This window comes from Apteryx rowi, unplaced genomic scaffold (assembly GCF_003343035.1).
Source record: "Apteryx rowi isolate R43461 unplaced genomic scaffold, aptRow1 scaffold_196, whole genome shotgun sequence".
NCBI classification, from domain to species: Eukaryota; Metazoa; Chordata; class Aves; order Apterygiformes; family Apterygidae; genus Apteryx; species Apteryx rowi.
The window spans coordinates 1,183,903-1,208,743 of NW_020448263.1; the positions used below are offsets into that span (position 1 = coordinate 1,183,903).

Consider the following 24,841-nt stretch of genomic DNA (forward strand, 5'->3'; position numbering starts at 1 on the left):
TATCACAGCCAACAGAAATGATTTAGGAAAGTCAGAAGGCTGCATCTTTTGTGATAACCTTATGCAATATGGAAGGGGCTGCCTTTTAATACCTAGATCTATAATGTAATTGAGGAAAAGGTAGACAAGGTCTTGATAAATAAGCAGAACTCACTGTGTCCATAAGCTTGTTGTCTTTCCCAACTGCAGCCACTACTCTATTATATTACTTCTCCTCATAAACCTTGTTCTAACCCTGGTGGTTTAAGCAGTTCTACGACTATACAGCAGCATACAGGCATTTTTAGGCCATGACTGTCGCCACTAACCACTGATGTGTCTTACTAGAGCTCCAAGCCATTACTCAACTTTTAAACTCTCTCCTTCATTGTACAGACAAATATGCAAAAAAAATGAAAGCACGTTTTGTGGCATATTTCCATGTGTCACGCTGGTATTTGTATAAGCAGGCTGACAGTCATGTGCCTGCAACCACTCAGCTGCACAAGCAATTATCAGCACTAATGAGATGCACATATGTGCATGTTTCTACTCTGTTTCTGATCTTTGGAAAAGATGGCTTTAGATATAATTTTGTTCCTCAATGAAGATCATACTTTCTAGAAAAAAGAGTGGTAGAATAGCTGCTTAACTTGAAAATTATCTCATGTCTTATTTTTATTAGCTCTTGAAAAATTCAGTAAGTATCCAAACAGCACAGTGGAAAATTGTTATCCCTCTTGAAAATAAACATGCATTGCCTTTTTATTTAACCAGCTGAAAATACTTTTTTTTTTAAGTACAGGATATAAGTTGTATATTAAAATGCAACAATCACATCAAAAGCCTCTTCTCTTCTCACCCACACTTTCCCGTGGGCGATCTGTCATACTGCTTAGCTTCCTCCATAAGTACAAGCTTTGAATTCAGATTTTCAGAAATAGCTTTGAAATCCTGTCTCAGAGACACAGCTATGTTTCTGTTCTTGCAGAGTACGCCCTAGGGGGCAATGTGGGTGAGAATCTGAAGTTTTATTTTTAGTTAAACTTTGTTTAAAATTTTGTTCTAATACAAAAGTATACTGGAGGGATGATGACTTGTAACTTTAAGGCTTTAAGTGTTTCAGCTTGGTGAAAAAGACTCATTATTTTATCTGTATGCCTTGATGCCCCAGCTGCAAAAGCAGGACAGTAATACTTGACTCAAGTGCAAAGATGTTATGAAGCTTCATTCATTAATGTCTGTAGGACCCAGACATCCTCAAGTAGAACTGACTATGGAAGTCGGAGGTATTACAGCTTGTTATTTAAATAAGTCTGCAAACCACAGCCATATTACAGTCTACCTTTAAGCATCGTTAGTGTTCTCCATGTTTAAAAGCACAAATTTAATTTTGTCTCACACTATTTTAAAATCAGCAGTCGCCATCAGCTTAGTTTAGAACAGTGGGTGCCGCTATGACGTGGGAGGCCACGGTAGCAGCCTGACAGTCAACGTGCACGATTGGATTTGTCCAGTCATCCTCAAAGTTCAAAGAAGGACCAGCAACAGGGATTGACTCTGACCACCCTTAAAGAATTAAGGAGGGTAGACAGTGATATACTGTGGTTCAAAACCAGGGTGGTCAAACAGCACAAGGGGTTTTAGCAAGGCAAGACCACTCTTACTATCTCTAAAGCTACTCACCATTCCACTGATGCAGCGGCCACAGGCTGTCGTTTTGAACTCTCCATGCAGCTCCTTCACAGCACTTGTTGTGTAAAAACCTTCTGCCAAAAGGATTATTCCATATAAGAAGAAAAATGACGCAATGCCATAAATTACATACTGCATTAGCTGTATTCTAAAATATTGGAAAAGAAAAGAAAAAAAGATGTAATTAGATTTCAGTACCATTAAAACAAAGCAAGTCTTCTCTAGTACAATATGTATGAGATAACTCATTTTCTAGAAAGACAGTTCAAGGCTCTTTAATCCATTTTAAGCAAGTGGGCTGCAAGAGAGTCTGCTAGTACAAGTACCCCACTTTTACAGGTAAGCAATGCTGATGTGCATTAGTATTGTGTCTGCTCGAGCCTCTCTGGTTTGTGTTGTGGTTCTTACACTGACTGGTATTAGTCACAAGCTTTAAGCCTCAATTTCATGCCCCCGCTGTGGAGATATTTCTTTCCTTGTTACTGATCCTGACACCTCACTCAGACAACGTCTGACAGGTACGACATAGGGAGAACATGGCAAAGGCTGGAGCAGAACTACTGCCTGAACTGCCCTACAGGGAGCAAAGTAGTCTCCAATATTCTCCAATATTCACAATTTTCCAGAAAATTCAGTTAACTTATATTTGCAAAAATTTGTAAATTCAGTGACATTTGATAGATGCAAAACTCAGCAAATGTTGCTGAGGCTTCTTTTCCTGGAGGATATTTTGCTCTACTATCTTGGATATTTCCAAGTGAGCAGATATTTTCAGTGCCTTAAGTCATAGCAGTACTGAACCCCCCAAAATRTAATTATTATTATTTTTTTATATTGAAAGAAATATTTAGGAAATCTTTCCATTTGAGGTACTCTGGAACTCAAGGCAAAGAGGGAAATAAGATCAGTGGCATAACTACTTCTCTTGGATGTTACTTGAGAAGGCTCTTGATTCCGTAAAAATTACCATCTGCAATGACTCTCTTATAGTAGTTTTATTCTGGCTAGAACAGATGAATGGAAAGATTCATTACTAAACATTATTAATCCAGTTACAGATTCAGTCTCTGAACTTGATTGCTTTGGAAGACCAGAATCCCAAATCTTCCATACAACATTTCTAGTCTCCAAAAACCATACTTTGTTATTAGCACAAAGCTATCAAAAAATTAGTCTTTTTTTAAAAAGTAATTAGTTTGTTGGGTTTGTGGTTTTGTATTGTTTTTTTGGATGAAGCTACTCACAGAACAGAGAAAGATATTTATTTTAGTCATCCATACTGCCAGGTTTTTAATGATACATTTTTTCCCCTCAAATGTTTATTCAATTCTTACCACACTCCCCTAATTAGCTGCTTGCCTAGATATACATCTCCAAGGACCATCTGCATGTTTTAGCTTAATTTAAAGAAAAATGCTGACTACCATTTATATAGTTAAATGTTATCCAGACATATAAGCACACCCCTTGTATCAAAATAGGATATTGCTCATTTAAAATTATATTTAGGAAGTAGCAGTTATGTTTATTTTCCAAAAGAATTAAAAATAACAGGCCAGATCTGTTGCACCTGTGCTGCAAAGCATGAAAAAAATTAAGTCATCATTTGAGAAAGAATAAAAGAATTCATTCTGCTGTCATTAACAGTCTAGGAGGGACTTTGTGCACATTTCCAGAAATGAGTAATACGAAATGTGCTTAAAAATGTGTTCCACAAATGATGGCCTACTCACATATTTTTCATTTATTTTATGTCTCTTTTGCCTTAAATTATTTGGCTGTTTCCAGCACCTCTTCTCCTTTCCCTTTCTTGTTAGGCTACCACAGGGTCAGTAACCACAGCTGCTTCGGCAGGAATCACGTCTTTCCCTAGCTGCTGATGCTGACTCTACAAGAAACAGTTGTTAACAACTCTCCAAAATTCAAAACATGCTTTCTGTTATGGCAGCTCTTGCAATGTCTTCTCCTTCTTCTCAAGTGAATAAATGAACCTTGATGCAAGCACAAGGTATTTTGATAGTCGGCTGTTGAAGAGCAGCTACTGCAGTCGCTTGCTAAATTTTGAAGTTAACTGCAGTGTCCCTGTGGCTTGTGCGACAGAGCAGGGGACGTGGTGTCCAGCTGCAGCCGGGGCATGGGGGGCACTGCTGGGAGGCCCCCGACAGACAGAGCCACTCGGCAGGTCAAAACCTGGCCCTGGGCAGTGCTTGGTATGCGAGGCTTGGGAAGAAGGAGATGCCCCCAAACCATGCTGTGGGGGCTGATGGCAGTGCTGCAGGAGGGTGGGAAGGGGGCACCTGTGAACATCTCAGTCTCACTGCGTGCAAGCTGACAGGTCGGCGTCCACAAACACTAAGAGGGAGGCAGTGGCAAAAGGGAAGCAATAAAAGGAGGACTGTGTTGAGTTAGATCCTGATGCTGAAGTCCTCAAATCATGGCCTAAGAAATGGGGACTTAGGGGCAGGTAAGCAAAATACTTGCATCTTGCCCACTGCCAACAGGCCGGTGTGTGCAATGCACACAGATGTGCGACACAGTGACCCCCTGCTCTTCGCAGAAGCACGCAACCTGAACAGGGAGCCCTTTCTAGAGTCTCTGGGGCTGTTGGCGCAGTCCTGTTCCCCTCCACACACCGTGCTCCTTCCCTGGGAGCCAGCACAGCCCTGCGGGGGCAGCCACACGCAGGACTTTCAACCCCTGCTGCTTCAGGGTGGGCAGAGGATGAGAGACTGAGCCCAGAACTAGCGAGTATCCTGCTCCTGGTTTCTCGTCATTGTGAAACTCAGCTCACGTAAAATTCCTTTCTGCCACTGACCAAAAGTCTTTTCCGCACCTAGCAAGTTCAGCTCAAGGGGATGCGTAACACTCCACACTAGAGGGAAAGACTGGCACACGTGCCAAGGACCAATTTGGACATTTGTCTCTACAGGGTCCTCAGCATTAAAGGGAAACAGAGCTTCGTTCCATGGGAGCTGGATGCTGATAGCAGGCTCTGTTCAGGGCAGTCCTATTGCTCAGAGTCCCCTAGCATTTCCATTCCTCCATTCTCTGGTTTCACTGAGAAATCTCGAGAACATGAAAGCCACTAGCATTTCATTGGTATTTATTCCTGAAGAGTACAGTAGTAAAGACAAGATTTTAAGCTCTTTCCAAACTTCTGTCTGTCCTTTTTCTGTCCATTGTGCAACAACAGTCCCCCTTCTTCTGAGGGGGGACTGCTCAGAACAACTCTTCCCAGTTATTCCTATTATTCCTTCAAACTTTGTGTCCCCAGTGAATACTATTTTTTCCAGCTTTATATATTCTAGTCAGAGCCAGGATTGCTCCCCTACAGTAATGTTCACTCCTGTGAATAAGAACTGTGATACCTCAGCCTCCATCAAATCTATTTTTAGAACCTAATTTAAATGTGGGATCTTCTTTTGCCCTGTATGTAAAACAGTTTCCTCATTCTGGGTGTATCTTTGCTTTCGAATTCCTGAAGAAAGATGGGCATAACTTGGGAAGAGTAGGTACAATGCATGTATTTTAGGGGCCTCCTGAAGCGCCTAGAATCAATGYAATGAATATGAACAGGTCAAGCAGAATACACACTGGTTCTCCATGTGTGCACACTGAAAAACACCTAGTACTGGTTAACAGACAAACATTTATAGTCTGAGAGTGTTTTGATGACTTTCTTTCATGAATAATGGAAATGGGGGCATACTTACACTTCACTCAGCAAAGCATGGTCACTGGCATTTGTGGAGAAGTGCTGTTCAAGGATGGACACAGTTCCTGTGAGCGCCACATGGCCGCAGCCGCAGAACAACGCTACCCCCGAGAAGCAGAGGATGGTGGCCACCAGTGAGGCATATGGAACCCCTCCCAGGCACTTAATGCAACATTCAAAGCAACCTGGGCAGAAGGGAGACAGCAAAGGAAACAGTGTAAGCGAAAAGCAAATTATGAGGAAAAGAATATTAATTCTTCACGTGGTAAAAGCAGCAGGGCCTAAAAGGCCTAGAGATCGACATGCTAAGTGGAAATCTATAGACGGTGCAAGAAAGCATCACCCTCTAAGGCAGTGACCTACAGATCTGTTGGTGTGAACTCAACGCCCAGAAAGTGGGCTGAGTGGTCCTGTCTGTATGGGCTCAAGAGGAGATCGATGAGACAGCCTATGAAATGGAAAAAGAGAAAATCACTTGTCTAAAGCGATCCGCTGCGATTTAGCTGCTGATATAGAGCTCTCCGCATTGCAGAATTACTCACATTAACAATACGAGCACCAGGTACACCGGTGCCATTCAGTAAGCCAGAGAAGCAAATACTCAAGACAACTAAGCCTTTGGGAAAAATACAAGCTACTTTGCACTTTCATTGAAAGAGGAACACATTTAGGTGTACAAAACTTAACTACCCTGCACTTTTCCATGGCTGCTGAGTATCTTTCTGTATAAATCGATATAAGATTATAAGTATATATAAAGATATTTAAGCAACAGAAAAAATGAACAGGGGCCAAAGAGTAGCAAAGAGAACATTTTTAATGAGAGCAGCGAGAAGCTGTATTGCACACACAATATACTTCCAGCTTTATAGGATATAATGGATTTACAGTGATCTCAGAATACAGTCTGTGGTAGCATAATCATAGTTTGAAGGAAATTTATTGTTTAAGCAGTCTGAGTTAACAAAACAAAACCCCAGAATTGCTGTTCAACAAACACTGTAATAGGATAGTTGCAACTGAATTATCAGATTCCTACTGACTGCTCTGCCTGAAAATCCATCTGCTTGCAGAACTGGGAAATGTAAATCGGAAACAAACACAGCTTTTAACTGTGTTATAATGGTAATGGCAATCCATACCAATTCATTACTTCAGGGTGATGGCATAAAGCTGTCTCCATTAATGTACATTTCATACAACTGTGTAAAACATAAGCCATTAAGATACTGCTTAATGGAACTATCAGTGCAGGATACAGCAGAAACAGTCTGTTTCTTCTAATAGAAGGCGTTAAATGAATAAACCATTTGAACGTATGGAGACAGCTGGCGAGTGCATACATCATAACTTCCTGTCTCAGAAATTCCAAGTGAAGATCAGCAAGTCTCCATCCATCAAATGAGGCAAGTTTATTTTTATCATTCTCACTTTCCCACTAATGAATGAGTTACAGAGCCAGCACTTCCATGAAGCACTGGGGAATAATATGCATACAATAATTGAAAGCTTTCCCATTTCAGAAATGGGAAACTCTCATTTTAGAAAGTCACTAGCACATGTCCCAGTCAGGCTTAAACAGCTATCACCACTGAAATGACTTATGAAATGCCACTTCACTAACTGCAGAGAAGATTTAATTGTATGGAAACAAGCCTGAGAAGCTTTTATAGTCAAGCCCACATCTGGTAAACACTCTGTAAGAACTATCTTCATGATAAAAGTACTGTAGAATGAATAACTACTGCAGCTTGGTACATGAGGGACAGAGCATGGCAAACAAAACACAAATGAGAGTTATCAGAGGAAGTTGTCTCCGGTGTGTATCTTATCACAGAGGTCCAGAGTCAAGTTCAGATACTAAACCTGGCAGAGCAATCCTCGGTTGTGGCAGTCTGGGGAATTTGCCCAAGTGCAGCTCACAAGTTGTGTCAGACACAAGGCTGCCTTGCGCACCTCTGCCTCTGCTGCCGGATCAGGCTAAAATCTCTAAGAGTTAACTCAAGAAAGTCTTGCACCTGGCACAGGATGAACACTGAAGGATTATCACAGAGTAACAATGATCTGATCAAACAGAATATGCTTAACATACATATGGTCACAGTCCAGCCTATAATGGCCTTTCAAGTCTTACTCCTAAAGGAGAAGGTAACTAAACGTCAGGTCAGTTGGTGTGGAGGTTGATCACCTAATCACACCGATCCAAAGGCTGCTTCACAAAAGGATCCCATCAGAGATGGGAAATAAAAACATCTGGAAGCAAAATGAAGAGACTGACCTGGTCTGGAAGAAAAACTTCAAGTCTCAGTCTTCTTGACAAAATTCTAAAAATCTATGTAAATCCAGGGTTAAAGATTAACATTCCCCCAACTAGGTGCCCATTTCCAGGTATCCCAAGATGCAGAGCCTACTTTCCAGGCCACTGGTAGGACACTGACCTGGGAGAATCTGCAAGGTCCCTTGTCTGAAGAGATCACAATATCTGCTATTAATCCACAGACACCTGTGTACACAAATTGCCAGTTGCAACCCCTCTCCCACTTCCAAGCTGTTGGCAGCAGCAAGCATGTTCATGGCTGTACTGTCTGTGTCCTCCCTAAGCACTCTACAGCACGAGTAAAAAAGGCATGAAAATCTCTGGGTGCTCTTCACTGTATCAGGGCATACCATGGCCAAGGCACCCCCAAAAAGCTCTCTAAAGTAACATCACTATTTTGGGCGAGACAGAAAAATGCTCAAATGTGGAACCCCAGCAACCAGTTGCCCTTGCATCAAGAGTAACCAGGACAGAGGTACTCCAAATAGCAAACAGGGAAATAGTTTGCTGCCAGCTTGCAAGTACATGAAGCATCCCAAACCAGCATGTTTCAATGAGACATAACCCATTCACATAGTCATTCTGCACATAAATTGACACTAGAGTTTCTGCACAGCCATTCCTGCCAAGGATAACTGCATTGCGGGACACAGCCTCATTCACCCCCATAGATCATACTATGAACGTTCTTTGTGAAGACCATAGGGTCCTCATGCCTAGCCTGAACAATATAGTTGACTTTATCTTTTCTAAAGTAAGCCTAACAATGTACAGCCAGGAACATTTTTCAAAAACAGCTAAAATCAGAAGTTCATCAGGCACTAAGATATTCTTATCAAGTTTCTCAAACTAGTACTGAAGCAAAACAGAGGATTTCTTCCAAATATTTAAGCTTTCTGGGCAGCCAGCTTTATGATCTCTCCATAACCCCAAGTCAGCAAGTATCTTCATAGAGTACAACTGAAAAACCATGGCCATGTCTGCTTATTACATACTCATTTTTACAAAATAACTTGATAATACACTGATGACAACTGCAGGCTGATAGTCTGTAAACTAAATATTTATAAAGCTAATAAAAGTAAATAGCATTAAAAAAAAGTTTAGTTCCAATTTTCTGTTAGTTTTTATTTTTCGTATGGCCAATACACTGAAGTTTTCAGCTGTATATCCACTTCCAACACAGCAGTGTAAAATGATTTAAATATGAAACTGTACAGCACAAACACACATCACTGCATCTCCCTTTTCAATGGCCATTTTGTGCAAGGCATCACTAGAACCTTTTGTGCAACTCAGCAGAATAAAAACATTTTTTGTCCTCAGGCTGGTGAGCAGCAGTTGCCATGGAGGCCGGTTAATAACAGCCCAACGATTTGCCCAGAGCTGCCTGTGATCTTGGCTACAGATTTAACACACTCTCAGAAGGAGGCCAGCTAAAACAAGGACTGAGATTATTCTCTAGGGAATGAATGCTATTAAACACACACACACACACACACACACACAAAAAAAAATATTCTTGCTAAAGGACAAAAATAAAGAGAAGAGAAAAAACAGGAACCAGCTACTCTTTTAATCTCTTGGAAACTATCAGCCACAGGAAATTGGTAAAGGATGAACCTACATATGTACACAAATCAGCCATTGGTTGCTTAATGTAAAAAGAATAATTATACAATGCTCCCAGAAGTGTACAGGCTATTACATATATGCAGGGGCTTAGCCATTCAATTTCCCCATTGCAAATGGCAATTGTGTGGCTAAACCTTCTTTTGCACTTTAAGTATGGGTTTAAGATTTAAACACAGAAAAGCAAGGTAATGCAGAATTAATGGGAAGTGGTCTTAAAAAAGCAATCCTCAGACTCTCACTCATCCTACTGAAGTCAGGAAGAACTGGAATGACAAAATCTGTGCTTAGGATATGACAACATATCGCATGCGGGTGCAATGGGATAAGGTTGCTGTCTTGGGTATTCCAGGACTTTCTCTGGGAAGCTAGCACCTTGGCTCCCGAACCCCAGACTTGAAAAGCAGAAACAGGCACTTTCCACAAAGCCGTCACTCCAAATGGAGCATGGAAAACATGATATAAGGAAAGAGTATCCACAACCCTGCATGGCTAAAGAGCCAGCCTGTCCTCTTATGTCCCAAATTCCTTCTAGGCTGAACTACTGCCTTAATGTATCTCAGGTACAAACAGCTGATGTCACAGACTGGTCAAGGCTGCTGTAGAACAGAAAAACAAGGAATACAGAAAACCTGAAACAAGGTGGGAAGAGCTCTCAGTTTCAGGCAGCTAAACCTCAAGACTCCCTTGGCCATTTTCTGTGTTAGTTCCTACTCTCTTTTCCTCAGTATCTTCATTTCTTCCCCTCACATAAATCTCTCTTGCTTTTCTGAAAGACAAAGCAATAGGCCCCATTTTTTTCCCATCATTTACCTCCTGCACACAATTGTGTAGTGAGTTTTTATAAATCTTGGCATGTGGTACATCTGTCCAATTTCTACATGAAAAAAATTACATGGCGTGTTCCACCACACAACTATAATCTCTGCTACGTTCAGCACTGCAGTTAAGGGAGTAAGTGCTGAGGAACTGTTTTTACAAGAAGGTTGCAAGAGACCCAAGGAAAGAAAAAGCAGCAGATAACATCTTAAATACAGTCATTGCATGTAGATCAGGTTCATTATTACACATCCACGTGAGCCTGGTGTTGGGAGCATTACTCCCAATTCACATATAAATGTAAGAGGAGAACTCAATACTTCACATTCACCTATTTCACCACTGCTGAAGATTACCTAATACCAAGCATGCATAATACCATAGGAGTCTTAAATCACCATGGTTCTTTGTTAGAAAATGAACTTTGTGTCAATGAAAGCAAATGCCAATTTTACTTTCTACCACCTACTATATTTTTGAAAATCTCCATTCTGAACGGCTTTATGCATGCTAGGAAGTACATTTTCATACCTTACTGTATGATTGACAGCTATGGGGGAAGCAGTAAAGGATGTGGGAATATGCTAATATCTCGGAAGCAAAAATGGAATTTGCCTCCTTCTTTCCTGTGTTAGAATAAGATAGTACCTAATGGTAACTTCTGCTTCTCATATCTATCACCCATACCAGCAGCCAAGGGTCAGTGGAAAAAGTACAATGAGATTAAATATTTAGTCTTAAAGAGTAAGCTTAAAGCATGTGACAAATTTCTCTCCAGACTTTAATAGGGGCACTAAAATTAAAAAGGCTATTTCACTTGAAAGCCTTTGTTAAAACTCCGGTCTTACTTCTTCCCATTCATCTTAAATTCTGCTGATTTATAAAACATGACACATTAAGCTAAAACCTTTGTTATTAATTTACAATAAATGCTCACTCACCACAGTTGGGGATTAAGTAAATTAACAGACTAAGTAAGTGATCAGCTGAAATAGAGCAAATTTTCTTCACATGCACCTCTTAAAGCTGTTCCATAGACCACTTCCTTTCAAGTTCAACCTTTCCTAATTTTTCCTTTTTTTCCTCCCCAAATCAGAAGAGTTGTGAAATCAACTTAATACCAAGAAAGAACTCTTCATGAAAGCTAAAAAACTTCATTCAAGGGTGTCTCTCCTAGCCAGACTGGTAATCTCCCCCTGCATCCCCCTCCCCACAGGGGTGCAAATCAATAAATATACCTTTGTAGCCAATGTGCATAGTACCTGTAAGGAGGAAGACGTGGTCCCTTGGAGACCACAGCCATCAGGGCTGCCATGAAGGATAAGACATGAAATCCACCCATGCCATCACTCCCTTCCTTCCCAGTGGCTAACAAGAGATGCTTCCAGTGAAAATGCAGTGAGACCTGGGATAATCTGATCCACACAGTAGATCTTGTCCCAGTCTCTACTATTTAAGAGCTAATTTAAAAACTGAAAAACAAGGTTCAGCATCCTTTCTGAAGCTTACCAGCATTATTTGCAGCTCCTCCAGATACTCTTGATACACATATGAGACATTTGGTTTCAGCACTGTCATACAGCTGGTTCCCCATTTATCACACAGCCTCTGAAAATGTATTCCTTGTTATCACTTACAAACCCGCCATTTTTAAATTGCATTAGATGCTTCCATATTTTTGTGTAGCAGAAAACTAAAAATCCTTGCTCTTGCTTCCTGTGCTGGAACCGATGCAGAGAAACCAGAAAGACTGGTACACAGTAAAAACAAGCATTTCAGAAACTGAAACCTGCACTAGCAGACCCCTTTTTAAAGTCTACAAAACACTAGGTATCTCTGTGGTACTATATGAATAATGATAATAAACTGCTCCTGACAGCTCCAGCAAAAATACAGTAAACATAGGATTAAGTGCATTTTTTTTAAAACAGTTAATAATAAAAAAAAAATCCTTGCAGAGGCTATCAATGTTCATCAACAGAAAGGGCTAAAATTTTTCCTTTCACTAAGAAGAAAAGAAAGAGAYGCTCAAAATGGAGAAAAAGCTATTTTACAAAGCAAGAATTCTCTCTTCTGGATGCTATTAAATGACACAGAGAAGATTCTAAGAACAGCAGTAAATATGTCCCCCTTTTACCATCAAATCTCAGTCCAAAACTGTCATTTCTTATAGAAAAAAATAAGCATCTCCACTGCAGGAATCAGCAGGTTAAATTCTAAGATCTGTTTAGTGCCAGGACAGATCTGGATCAGAATGGTGTTTTACAGGCCTTATTTAATCTATCTTCTTCAATTCATTGAAAAACGCACTCTCCCATTTATATAATCCCTAGCCTTCCGCAAGGCTCATCAAGTTCACAGGTGTTCTGAAGGCATCTTTTTTCAGACAGTACAATCTAGAAAATATGAACCACCACATTCATGCTTATTGGAAGCACCTATCCTGGGCTATTTGCTGTGAAAGAGCAAGAATCAACACTTGTAYGTCAAGAGCACTGCTGCCCCATAAGACTGCAGAAAAAGAGCAATTCTCTTGTCCAGCTTTATCAACTTGGACAAAGGTCAGGCAAAACATTGTTTATTTTAATTTCTGTCTTCTCTGTTTTACTCTCTGCCCATGAAATAGTGCAAACTGTGCCAGAAGAAAGCTTTTTAATTTTTGGTTTGCAAAAAGGCCTTCCTTTGGACAGGTATATATGGGACCCCTTGAGGATGGGTATTTTCTAGTTGTTCAGTTACTTCTGGGGAAAAAAAAAGTATTAAGATGATTTAAATAAGACTTTTTGCATAAGGAATAGCTCAAGTAGTACCAATACAAGCTTTGGCATTACTCCTCCTGGAGACTTGTTCTAGTGTTTTACTACCCAAATTAGCTTCTGGGACTCTTGCACACACTGAGCATGTGGAAGGGCTCATCTATATGCAGAGCTCAAAGTGCAAACACTTTCCACAAGCAAGGGCAGTCTCTCGTCCAGACTATGGCTGTAACTCAACTGACGCATACACAACTCACTGCTTAAAATGCCTGCAGCTATTGCTCCTTTTCACCCTCTCTCAGACCTCTCTCCCCTTGGTTTGTCTACTTCTGCTTTCTTGGAGAAGCAGTCAAGAGGTCGACATGCAAGAATTTCTGCCCACTACTTCAGTAGGTGCCAGCCCAGGTGATCCTTTTGGACGTGCTCAAGCCAAACAGGTACAACAAATGAACTGATGGGCAGACTGCAAATGCCTCAAGATTCAGGCAAATTCACTGGGAGATGTACAAAAGTCCCTGAGCACTCAAACCCCATGAGTTACTTCAGCATTTCTCTAGATGCTTCTGGAGGAATATTTCAGCTCCCTTGATTAAATCATCATCCAGACTCACTTCTACTTGGAAAAAAAAAGTGCCATTTTTAGAGCTGATTTTATTTTAATCAAAGGTTAGTCTCTTACCTGAAAAACTGGAGTTGTTAATTTGAGATCCACCTTTCTGGCAGCTGTAACTCACCTCATAATCCATCAGCCTTCAGTATTCAAAGGGAGAATAAGATTTTTGTCACACTGGATCTTGGCCACAGCTACTGACTGCTTCCCCAGTTGACTCCTCCCTAGCTACAAAGAAGCAAACAAAAACACAACTCCTCTCTCCCTAGAGCTAAGGGCAAAAAAAGTATGGGTGGGGGGGATTTTAGCTTAGCGGATCTAAGATTCAAAAGGTAAATTCTCCATTTCAGAGATCATTAAAACTACCGAGATCTTTAGAGATAGTTTACCCAACTATGGAACAAGAGAAGTGGTAAGAAACTTGAGCCACAACAACTAAAGTCCTTTGCATGGTAATAGCTTTCATGTACCTATTTGCCAGTTGATTCCCCACCACGTTATTTTCAAAATTTAAGCCTGTTTTAATAAAGGAGCAGGCTGTTTCAATGGGATATTCTGTGTTCTTACGTCTTCCTAAAACAGAGCTGAAACATCTCCCAAAGTCTGGGGAAGTAATTTAAGAAAAAGATTCCCATAAAGCAAACAGTACCCAGTTCACCTGGAAGAATGTCTACAGTTAAGCTTAAGTTAAACAACCATTTCTAAATTACTCTTTCTAAAGCAGGAAATGCTACTTTACTTCCCGGGGAAAACAGCTTCCAGCCCTTTGAAAGGCTCATTAAGCTTGCCTGTGTTCTGAAGATGCCTTGTCTCAACCACAGCAGTGACACAGTATCATACACTGTCTCCAGGTTAATCCAGCCTTATTGCTAAAGTGCTGTACTAAAGCTTAAAATGGGCAAGAGAAATCATGTCATATGCTGAGATCTATGAGAACAGGTTGGCTTGGCCAAGAGGAGTGCCTTAAAGWCGCTTTCCTAATAATGTCCGTTCTGACACTGACAGAGGAGGTAAATATTCACAATGCAAAGGCACCCCAGAAATAATGTGATGTGTCAAAGGAACCAAGAGTTTATCTCAGTATAATAGCCAATGCCATCCAGCACTGGGGAGAAGTATGCCAGTGCTGAAGTGAGGTATATTATAGTTATGACTTGGGTTGTCATTAAAGTAACATTTTCCCTCAGTTCTAAGGGAAAGGAGCAGAGACCAGTATTTTCACTGTGGCTAATCCACCTCTGGCAGATTGTTCTTACTCAAGACCTGTTCAGAGCAGTTTTGTTACTGCCTAGAAATGTTTTATTTTCTTTAAATGCAGCCATCTTGCTTTGAATTGGCACCTCTGCTTTCTATCTTTTTTTTTTTTTGATAAGCAGCAAGAACCCTTTCATCTTCAACTCCTCCATGATAAGGCATCACATTTACCTGCATGTCATTTCAGAAAGCTTCTTCCCAATCAACCTCCGTTGAGCTCAGTTGCCTAAAACAGAGGCTTCTAGCACCATTTTAGGTGCCAGACTCCCAGGTGCTGCAACAGAAGGCTGCAGATCTCGACACCCTGGCTCATCCATGCCAGCACATATGGACATGTCTCATCACTGAGGCAGCTGATGTGGCACAAGACACCGATAACCAGGCACCTGGCCCACTGCCTCCATGTCCCTCTCAGGCCAGGAAGGCAGCATTCATAATCTATCACTCCTTCCCATTCCTGGAACATTTTTCCCTTGTAGAAAATATCCCACATCCACCGATTTAACAAGCATTTTCCTCTCAGGTGCCTGAATGAAGTTTTGGAATGTCTTCTGGCAACCCCAAGTCTGTCATCTGGTCATATATCATAAAACATGGCCAAAACGAATATTGATATTGAAGGTGGGAGGTGAGGATCATGATTTGCAACCTGCGGATTTGCAAAGAAAACCAAAAAAGGAAATTGCTGAGAAATGCTATTATCAAATACCTAAACATTTGAATCCTAAAGAGCAAACATGGGTGAAAATGTAACATAAAGGGGAAGGATTAAGCAGAAAGCTTGGTGAATATTTCCCTGCAATAACTGTTAAAATCTCTGATGCGGAGGTAGAAATCTCCAGCAAACAACTTGTCAAGCAGACTTCAGTCAATCAGCTTCATAAAGCGAAGAGGATTGCTGGTAGAATTAGGTATAAATGCTATCTTTGTGCATTTATATCTTTCCTTGTGTTAACCCTCAGTTAGACTGGAGCTTTCCAAAGCAATCAGTAGTGTGCTTGATTTCAGATGCTTCAAACCTAAATTGCCCCCAAATTCTTAAACTGAAGCTTCCAGAAAACAAAGATCCTTTTAAGACTGAAGTCAGATTAAAAAAAGGACAGGCATGGGGAACCACCAATCACTTTTAAAACATCAGCTTAAATATTTCTTTAAAATATGACATACATATAGACATTACTGTTTCTAGCAAATGAAGAAAAAAGCAAACAAAACCAGAGCATTTTGTCTGGGGAAGCATTTTGTAGGTGCTCCAGTATATCTCATGTGCTGTCACTGGTTTAGTGGCAGTTACTCCATTTGTAGCCCAGTGGCTCATCAGTTTGATTGGTTCATCTGCATACAAAACCCAAACTACGCTGTCTCATCTGTAGACAGTTTTGAAACTATTGGGCAGCAGAGTTAAAAGGAAGGTGCCCCTCACTACACATTACTGTCTTTCAAGCATTAATGACAAAATTTATATTTATGTCAAGTATTCATATGAAAAAACTAGACTCCTTACAGCTTTAACAAACAAAACAAGAACAGAAGAACATTTATTTTATATTGTTAGGACTATTGCAAAGCATTAGGTTTATGCTACCACTTCTGAACTCTCCATTTCAATTTTACCCAGCCCTTTATTTACCTTGAATCCCCAAAGGACTAATATTGCCTCTCAATGCTGGCACATGATGGTACCGGTGTGGCCTTGAACTCCTGTACATCCAGTGGTACCTGCCAATTTCCATTTCTGGTCTGGTGATCACTGCCAATTTTAGGTGGTAAAAAGTCAGTGTCACCAGCAAAATTTTTTAGTTCAGTACTTTTAGTCATTTAACTTAAAAAATAAGAGCCCAGAAAAATATGCCGAAGTCTCATAACCAAAACAATATAACTACCAAACCAAGAGAAGGGGTGGGGGGGAAGACAACCAACAGGGTAATGTTGGTACAACTATTAAGAAAGGCTGAATACTTAAAGCTCCATCTAGGCTTTGAATTAAACACACAGGAAAGGACTCTTACAGCTGCTGATCATTCCCTCTTCCTTCCCCCCACCCACTCTCACTTCTTCCCCTCTTCTTTCGCAGCAAGGAGTTCCACTCTAGAAGTTAAGGAAGACAAAGTTGTGGAAAACAAATAACTGTTTTTTAAAATAACCTAAATCTAAAAAAGAAAATGATTGTTATCAGATGTAGAGACAAGCTCAACACACAAGTTTGCTCTGTTAGTTTCTTATATTAAAAAAAAAAAAGTTGTGTTCATTTTGCTGTTCAAAAGCTGTTCATTTTGCAAAAATCTGGACCAAACATTAAAATAGACTTACTCCAGGCTTACAATGAACGAGTAGTTATCCTCTTTCTCCTTATCTTTTCAAGGTACAGACAAAGTTCAATAGTGATATATCGTGCACAAAATACATTCTGATCTGTAAATTCATCAGCAAAGAACTTCAAAGCTTAAATGCTCCTGAGCTCTATGAAAGAAACCATTGGCAAAACAACATCAACCCTCTTCTGAATCAACATTTTCCCCCCTCGGCACCGCTATGGGATTGTCAGGCTGTCAGGGCAAGATAGATCATTATTTAAAACGCATCGAGTCCCGCTCCGCAGCAGTTAAATGAAAAAGGAACTGTTACCTCTGGCCAAAATAAATTTGACTTAGCAGCATTTTGGCAGGTGGATGAAGCAAAGGTTACAGTGTTAAAAAAGCAATTTATTATAAACTAGATCAGCAACAAATTTCTGGCCATGGTAGGGGGACAAAATAGGAATGCCATAAATTTTTGTTCTGCCAGAAGTTAGGAAGTTCCTGGATCTGTTCCTTCTCTCATGTTGTTTTTCTACTGCTGCTATAGCAAGTTCAGCACAGTACATTTACACAGGTTGGAAGGGAAGAATCTTGGCCTCAAGTCCAAATATTGGATCTAGTGGTTTGAGACAAGAATTCATTCATCTCCTACACGGGTGAATGAATGCCAATATTAAAACAAACCTTTGGGCTGATACAAACTTAATGTCAATGGTTCTTTAAAGGATACTTTGTGGCTTGATATTTTTCCCCTCTTTGCGGTTCATGCACAAATCATCAAGCAGGCATCAGGTAGTATACTTTTCTCCTAAAAGAAATTATTCTGCTTTGTATAACTTGCACTTCTTTTAGAACGGGCAAATTCTACATCTTAAAAATGCAATCAAATTCAAAACATTAGGAGGCATGATTCCAAAATGACTGTGCAAGCTCAAGAAAACTTCTGTAATGATTTCATCTTCTGCTAACACAGGAACAATCCTGTTTATGAAATCACAAAAATCACTATAATAATTGAATTTGAAACAAAATGGAAAATAACAGAATTGCTTGCTAGTATCACATGCTACCTGTCCACCTCCCTCCCCGGCAATAAAAAATACCCAGCTACAAAAAAATTCTAGAGAAGGAAAGAAATTCTTCACTGGCATTGCAGCAGCAAATTGACAAATCCCTTGGCCTATGCTACCAAATGGATTTTATCCTACCATGCCTAAACCCACAATTCAAGATTTCTCCTGCAGCAGCTACAAAAAACAGTGGCTCAAAGCAGAGCAGGCAGCTGCCTTTGTTCCTTAGCCCATGGGGGATGCCGGTGAAGTCACTGTCTGCTGTGGGACAAACATCAAATCCTGAAATATGGAGTTAGCATGAAAATTTCATAGCATCATTTCTGTAAGTTAAAATATTCTGTGAAGTTTGTTTAATCAGACATTTCTGGATTTGCAAAAAGAGGATGTCTTTCATTAAAAGATGATTCAGGTTCCTTAAGGAATCTCATGGTTTTTCCATTTCTTTGCAAAGAATTATTTAGCAACTGGCTGTTTTACGGACTTTACTGAATTTCTGAAAGGACCTCTGAAGTCAAAGATGATCTTTTTGCTGACTTAATTGGGTCCTGCTTTGAGATTCATGTAGGTCCACTCATGCAAAAATGACAGTCAAGTCAGAAGCCCCACAGGTTTCAGTGGCAGTAACAACTACTACATACAATATGGAGAAATTAGATTTTAACTCCATACCCCAAATATTTAGGAAATGAACTAAGTTTAAATTACTTCTTTATATTTTGCTTTTTGGAGGACTAACTCCAACAGTGTAACAAATCACACTTCTAGGTCTTGTTTATGATAATCTTCATGTACAGCCAAGCCCATAAACCTCTCTCCATCCTTTCTGGATGTCACATTTCTGAACCAGGTTGAACTTGATGCCGTAGAGACACAGCAGCTACAAGATGACAATGTTTTTATGTCACACAACACAGGCATGTTGATGGCAATTGTGGTGCTCAATATTCACTGTGGATGAATCATCTTGAAAGCCTGCAATAAAATTCCCTGTATCCAGCATCCTCACTCTTGCTGTCTTTAGCGTATGGTTTTAGAGGAAATAAACTGTTATGACTTTCATCTGTCACAGCTGATGAAACAGTGCAACAGTTCATGGAAGCGGGGCGAGGGTTATCATTTGGTCATTGATGATCTGATAATCTGTTGATAAATACTACGCTAGGAGCAAGGCTGGCCAGATAATAGGGAAAGGTTACTGTAACCAAATGAGGTTGCCCTGCTCCCTTGCCCCTCTTTTCTCTCCCCTCCTGCAGCACCCCTCTCTTTAAATACTTTGCTCCTCTCTCCCCCTGCATCGTCTGTTGTGCATATACAGGGCCATCTGGGTTTTTTTCCCCTGTGGCACATATGTCTAGGTTTTCTGCTTTCATGCGGTCATTTAGACAAGTATGAGTACGTTCACTAAGTGCTCCCCCCCATTTAGAAACCAACCCTATTCATTAAAAGCTAAATCACTAAAGCCTGCCAACTTATTATCCCTGGAATATAGCGTGTCCCAGATTCCTCCTGGGCTGGACCTCTAACATTCTCTTCCTAGAGTTATATTCTTCAGGCACTTAAAGCAGTATTACTTTCAGGAGATCTAAAATAACAACAAATTGCTTGAAGCAGAAAAAAATATATATATGCAGCACATTAAAAACCTTTAAACAGCTTGACAGCTCTGAAATCACTGTGGGAGCCTAACAGCAGGGGACTATGTTTGAAAAATTTGGCTAATAAGCATAATATATATATAAGAAAGACTTTTTTTTCAATTTGCTAAAATGAACAATGCATCTCTCTCTGATGCATCAAAATTTGCATAAGTTCATTGCATAAAAGAACTTCACTTAGTGATATTAACTGTAGCATATCAATTCACTCCTGAGTTCACAATTCGGCAACTTTTTTATACTATCTCACACAGTTGTACAGTTATGTTTAAGAGAAGTATTTTCTTTCTATTTTTGACTAGTATATACTTGTCTATTTAGAGTTTAGAATTTGAAACATCTCTTCATATATTAAGAAAATAATAATCAAAGCTCACAGCTGTTCCCAAGCATAAGGTCTCCTTCCACCAAGAATACGTTCTTGGGGAACACTGAGTCAAAGTGAACTTTTAGTACTGCTGTTCAGGCTGTTTTTCATTATTCCTGAGTACTGCATATGCAATTTGAACATCATATGCATTCACACAAGGAAACTATATCCTAGTATTATGGCTTTCTTCCATGCTTCCATGTCTAATTTCCATGGTCATCCACAGTGATTTTTTTTTCCGAATTTTATAACTTGGTAGTATTTCTCTTAGTTAAATGTAAAGGGAAACTTTCTGTCTCTGTTAATGTGTATCAGGACCTAAATCCTTCATTGCTGATGCAAAACGACATTTCGTTTTTCTTATTTGTTCCACCTCAGTAAATCTGCCTGCCCAGACCTCACGTTTTGCTTTAATTTAATACCTGCAAGATAAACCCTGTCATTTGTAATAATTTGTAAACATTCGTCTTTAAGACACATCCAATCTGTCCTGCAGCCCTGTAAAGTATCTGCTAAACATTTTGCTTGAGCTCTGCTCATGGTGTTCTCCTCTGATAAGAGCTGCTGATATGTAACATAAAGCTAACATTTCTTATCTCCATCAACATGGGTGTTGTTCAATTTCCAATTAAAAAACTGGGGCAGCAGCCACTCATCTGGGTGCAGAGAAACACACGACTGATAAACACAAATCCAACAGCTGGGCAATAACGTTGCCTGAAACAGGCAGGGGAACTTAGGGGAAAAAACCCTATGAAAATATAAAACTGGAATTCACCTACAATTTAGTGAACTTTGGAATGTAAATAAGATTAAGCATCTTCATTTATCAATCAGTAAATATTCATAAAGCACAGTAGCTCGTGTAAATTGTCTCCACTATATTGCAGTCCAAAAGAGTGGCCTTCCACATTTGCCACAGGTATAGGAAACATAAACCAGTACCTATGTGACCCCACTGTTCAGTTCTGATGCATTATTAGATGCTCTAACTCTCACTGCTCATCCTAAATAATAATAATAATAATAATAATAATAAACCCTCTTAGCTGAAAAGTACATATGCTAATAGTTAAGTGCAGGTACTTTGTCCAGAACTTTGCAGTGCAAAACCTCCTGTGTATGAATATGAATACCCAAAGGGAAATGCTCAGGATCTTTTCTTGTTCAGTATTTGTTTTAGGTTAACAGAGTAAGTCAGAGGACCTGGGAAAAAGCAACAAACACATCCCCCAGCCTCCCTCTGACTTTGCTCTGTTGCATCTCCTTTGCCTTTGCAATTCGTTCCTGGAAGGCAGAGTTCAAATACTTTAGGGTAGATCTTCGGTTGCTTCAAGCTGTCATAGCTGCCTTCCTGTCACCGGATCTGGGACACTTTATAAAGGCCAACTATTACACTAAGTTCAGGTGTGATTTTAGAGGAAGCAAATTTTACAAGCCTAGCAAACATGTAAGTCTAAACAACGAGGAGATCAAGGCTGGGAACAGAGTTTGTGAAGGGGCCAGCTGCCATTTTACATATCCAGACAAAGTGGCAACATTTTCCAGGAAGTTTCTTCACACAGCAAAAAAGCCCGTTTTTCCTCTGTGAAAGCTGTTGCTGAAGAGCCCTTTTGAAGACCCCTGCCATTTCACTGGGCTACCTGATGCCTGCTGAGCCCATCTAAAAACCTGACTGTTCTATAAACTCTTAGCACTTTTGAAAATCTGTCCCCCCTCCCCAGTGGACAAATCTGAATATGCCTCCTACAGCACCACTTCATAGCAGGAACTATGCAAACRGATCTGGACTTGCTATTGAAAATAAAGCAAAATTGAGTGTTTCAGCTTTCCGTATTTCTAACGTGCTGTGAAACACATTTGGAATACAACTGAATGGAAATAGAGACCATAATGTGAGAGGCCATGTGTTACTTTCGGAAATTAAGGAACTGTCAAGAACAATGTGCTACAGGCACACATCTATGTGACATGTCCAAAGGATAAAATCATCACAGGAAAGCCAGGAAACTGTGGTAAAATTAAGATCTGACGTTCCCCCGTTTGYTTCCTATGAAAATAGCAGATCAACCACTTTGACTTGGATAACAGACTTACAGTTCTGGACATTCTCCACGTGTTGTGCTTTCATCCTTGCCAAAATAAAAAGGGACACTATAAACTCATCACCAATACGCTCAGTAACTCCTTTTGTTTTGCACAGCTGCTAACGCATACAAATAACTTTGTTAAGTGTTTATGGCACATTAATTTTATCAGTTTAAAAGATACTCACCAAACAGAAGAAAAAAATACTGTAATTTTAAAGAGCCATCAAAGAGATCAAGGTGGTTTTAAAATCAAGGTATTTAGGACATTTTGTACATTAATTGCTCAAAATCTGCAGTGAGGTGGCTTATTGCCTACATACGCTAATGGCTTTCAGAATTTAATCTCTCATCAGTGGAACTCTTTTTGCAAAATCCCTAAGGGATTACGTAGTACTATGTCTAATCACTTGACAAATTTCATTTACTTGAAACTGAAGCTAGGTTTGAATTATACAAAGCAGGTAGGAAGAATCAGATTCAAAGTAGGAAAACAAAAGCTGGTACTGGACATTTTCATTATGTACATATTTGAATAGTTCAAAAATAAATAAAACCATGCTACTTAGTGAAATGTATTAGCTGCGTATACCTACAAGATACTAAAATTGCTTATAAATGATACACAACAGGTTCAAAGATAAACCATGAATGATGTAAAATGGCAGGAGAAATTTTAATAATTTTGTTACTGCTGTATAATTTAACCAAAATTATTGTTACGATTTGTACAACAACCTGTTATACAAATGAGGATCATTTATTTGACATAAATTATATGATGCAGAAACATAACAGTCCTCTGGCAGCCAAATTTACTCTCAGAAGTTCAGCACTCCAGACCAAATAAATCACCTGAAATGCTGGGATTAATGAAGTACCTCTCCTGCTGCACTGCCATTTTCTCATCTCAGAGCAGTTAGCATGGAATTGTTTTCTCCATTAAGTAGTAATTCTGGATGATTAACATATCCTGAAGCCTAATGTTGCAAAACTCAATGGATTAGTCTCCTTTATCATAGCATAGGCAGAGCTCTCTATAAACAGAATTTGCCAGACAAAACCAGAGAAAATAAAAAGGGATTTAAAATTAAGAGGAGCATTTAGCACCAAACTAACTACATGAAGGTTGCATGATATTATAATCTATGATACGTTATTATAACCTAGGTCTCCCACACTGCATTGCAAAGCTCTGTTACACGGCCAGTCTCAATGAAAATATCACATTGTGGCTTTGAAGAGGACACACACACACACACACACACACACACACACACAATCTCTAAACCAAATTTACCAAAAATCTATCAAAGATGCAGCAGTAATAAAGCTTCTTTGGCAAAAAGCATTTCTGGTATGGTTAGGAAAGGTTCAGAGCAAATACACGCATCCAGACAGAAAGATTGCTGCTCTGTTAATTTGCTGTCAAGCCATACAGCAAAGGATGCCTGCAAGCTAGAAGATGCAGTAACAATTGTTTAAGAGCTGTTCTAAAAAGTGACAAAACTGGCCTAAACCTCTTTAAGCACCCTCAATGAAAAGATTTAAACAGGCTATTGTTAGACCTCTGTGTACCTTTTTTCTCTTGGCTTTGTTCTGCATTTTCCTCCGCTGCAGTTTCCATGGCTGGCTTCATACCATCCACCAAAAATGCTCTCCCTCCTCCCCCCCCAGCAAACACTTTTTCTCTTTGCCTCCTTTCTTACTCCCTTCCGTCTCTCATTTACAGCTGCAGTGATTGAGTGGCTCTGTTCTTCACTACAGTAGATTACAGTCCTTTCCAAAACGCAAAAAGTCTTGTCAGCTTCAATTTCGCTCTGCTTACTGGTCCATAAAGATCTGTGCCAGGAAACGTTCAGCCATACGTCACCAAGGACCCCGGTTATAAAATAGCCATTCTGTGGTCGATTGTGTCCCAACTTTCTATGTCGCCGGGACTGGCATAATCAGCGCGCCACCCTTTCCCCTCGCACGTTCTCCTTGCTCCCTTTCTCTCACTTTCTCCAAAGGCTCCCAGCGAATGTTAATCAATTCTCTTGCCGGTGAATGGATTTGCGACACCAGGAGGGGAGATGCAGGCGAGAAAGAAAGGAGCCCCCATCCGTCGTATGACTCAGCTATGAAGCTAGCCCCCCGCGCGCCGTCTCTAAGGAGAGTGCATGTCAACGCACAATCACAAGGCTCCCTTTCCCATGGGACCTTATTATTATGCTTTGCATTTTGATTTATTCCATATGCCCTCTGCTCTCTCAAGGAGCTGAGAGGAGGCACCGGGGCTGCTCTGTTTATTTGCTCTCTTTGCAGACTAAGTTCCGCTCACACACGGCAAAAGCCCATACGAAAGCAGCATAAAAGTAAGTGTGGGCACATATAGGGAAAATTTAAATTCTTTCTCTTACTAGTACATGCCACAGGAGAAAAAAAAAAAAAAGGCAAAAAATCCAAGCAAGCAGAAAGGAAACAAGCCCAAGTGACCTGAAATGCATGTGCAACGCTTGGAAAGATAAAATGGTTAAGAAAACATGGCTTGGATTTTTATAAGTACGCCTGCCATTAGAGACCTAAGCCCGTGTTTAAAA

General features: G+C 40.1%; 1 protein-coding gene across 3 annotated transcripts in view; it reads right to left on the bottom strand.

Annotated features, from left to right (window-relative positions):
* The window catches only part of GPM6B (glycoprotein M6B), a 32,361-nt gene extending 8,463 nt beyond the window's left edge, over nt 1-23,898 (bottom strand). For 2 of the 3 annotated variants that reach the window (XM_026062883.1, XM_026062884.1), the window contains exons 1-4: nt 23,838-23,898; nt 16,408-16,527; nt 5,388-5,574; nt 1,666-1,822 (exon numbers count right to left, since the gene is read on the bottom strand). In XM_026062883.1, coding sequence (XP_025918668.1) covers nt 1,666-1,822; nt 5,388-5,574; nt 16,408-16,527; nt 23,838-23,898 — 525 coding nt within the window. The remainder of the gene's footprint in view (nt 1-1,665; nt 1,823-5,387; nt 5,575-16,407; nt 16,528-23,837) is intronic. The other variant, XM_026062885.1, reaches the window with a different exon arrangement.
* Between the last annotated feature and the right edge of the window lie 943 nt (nt 23,899-24,841).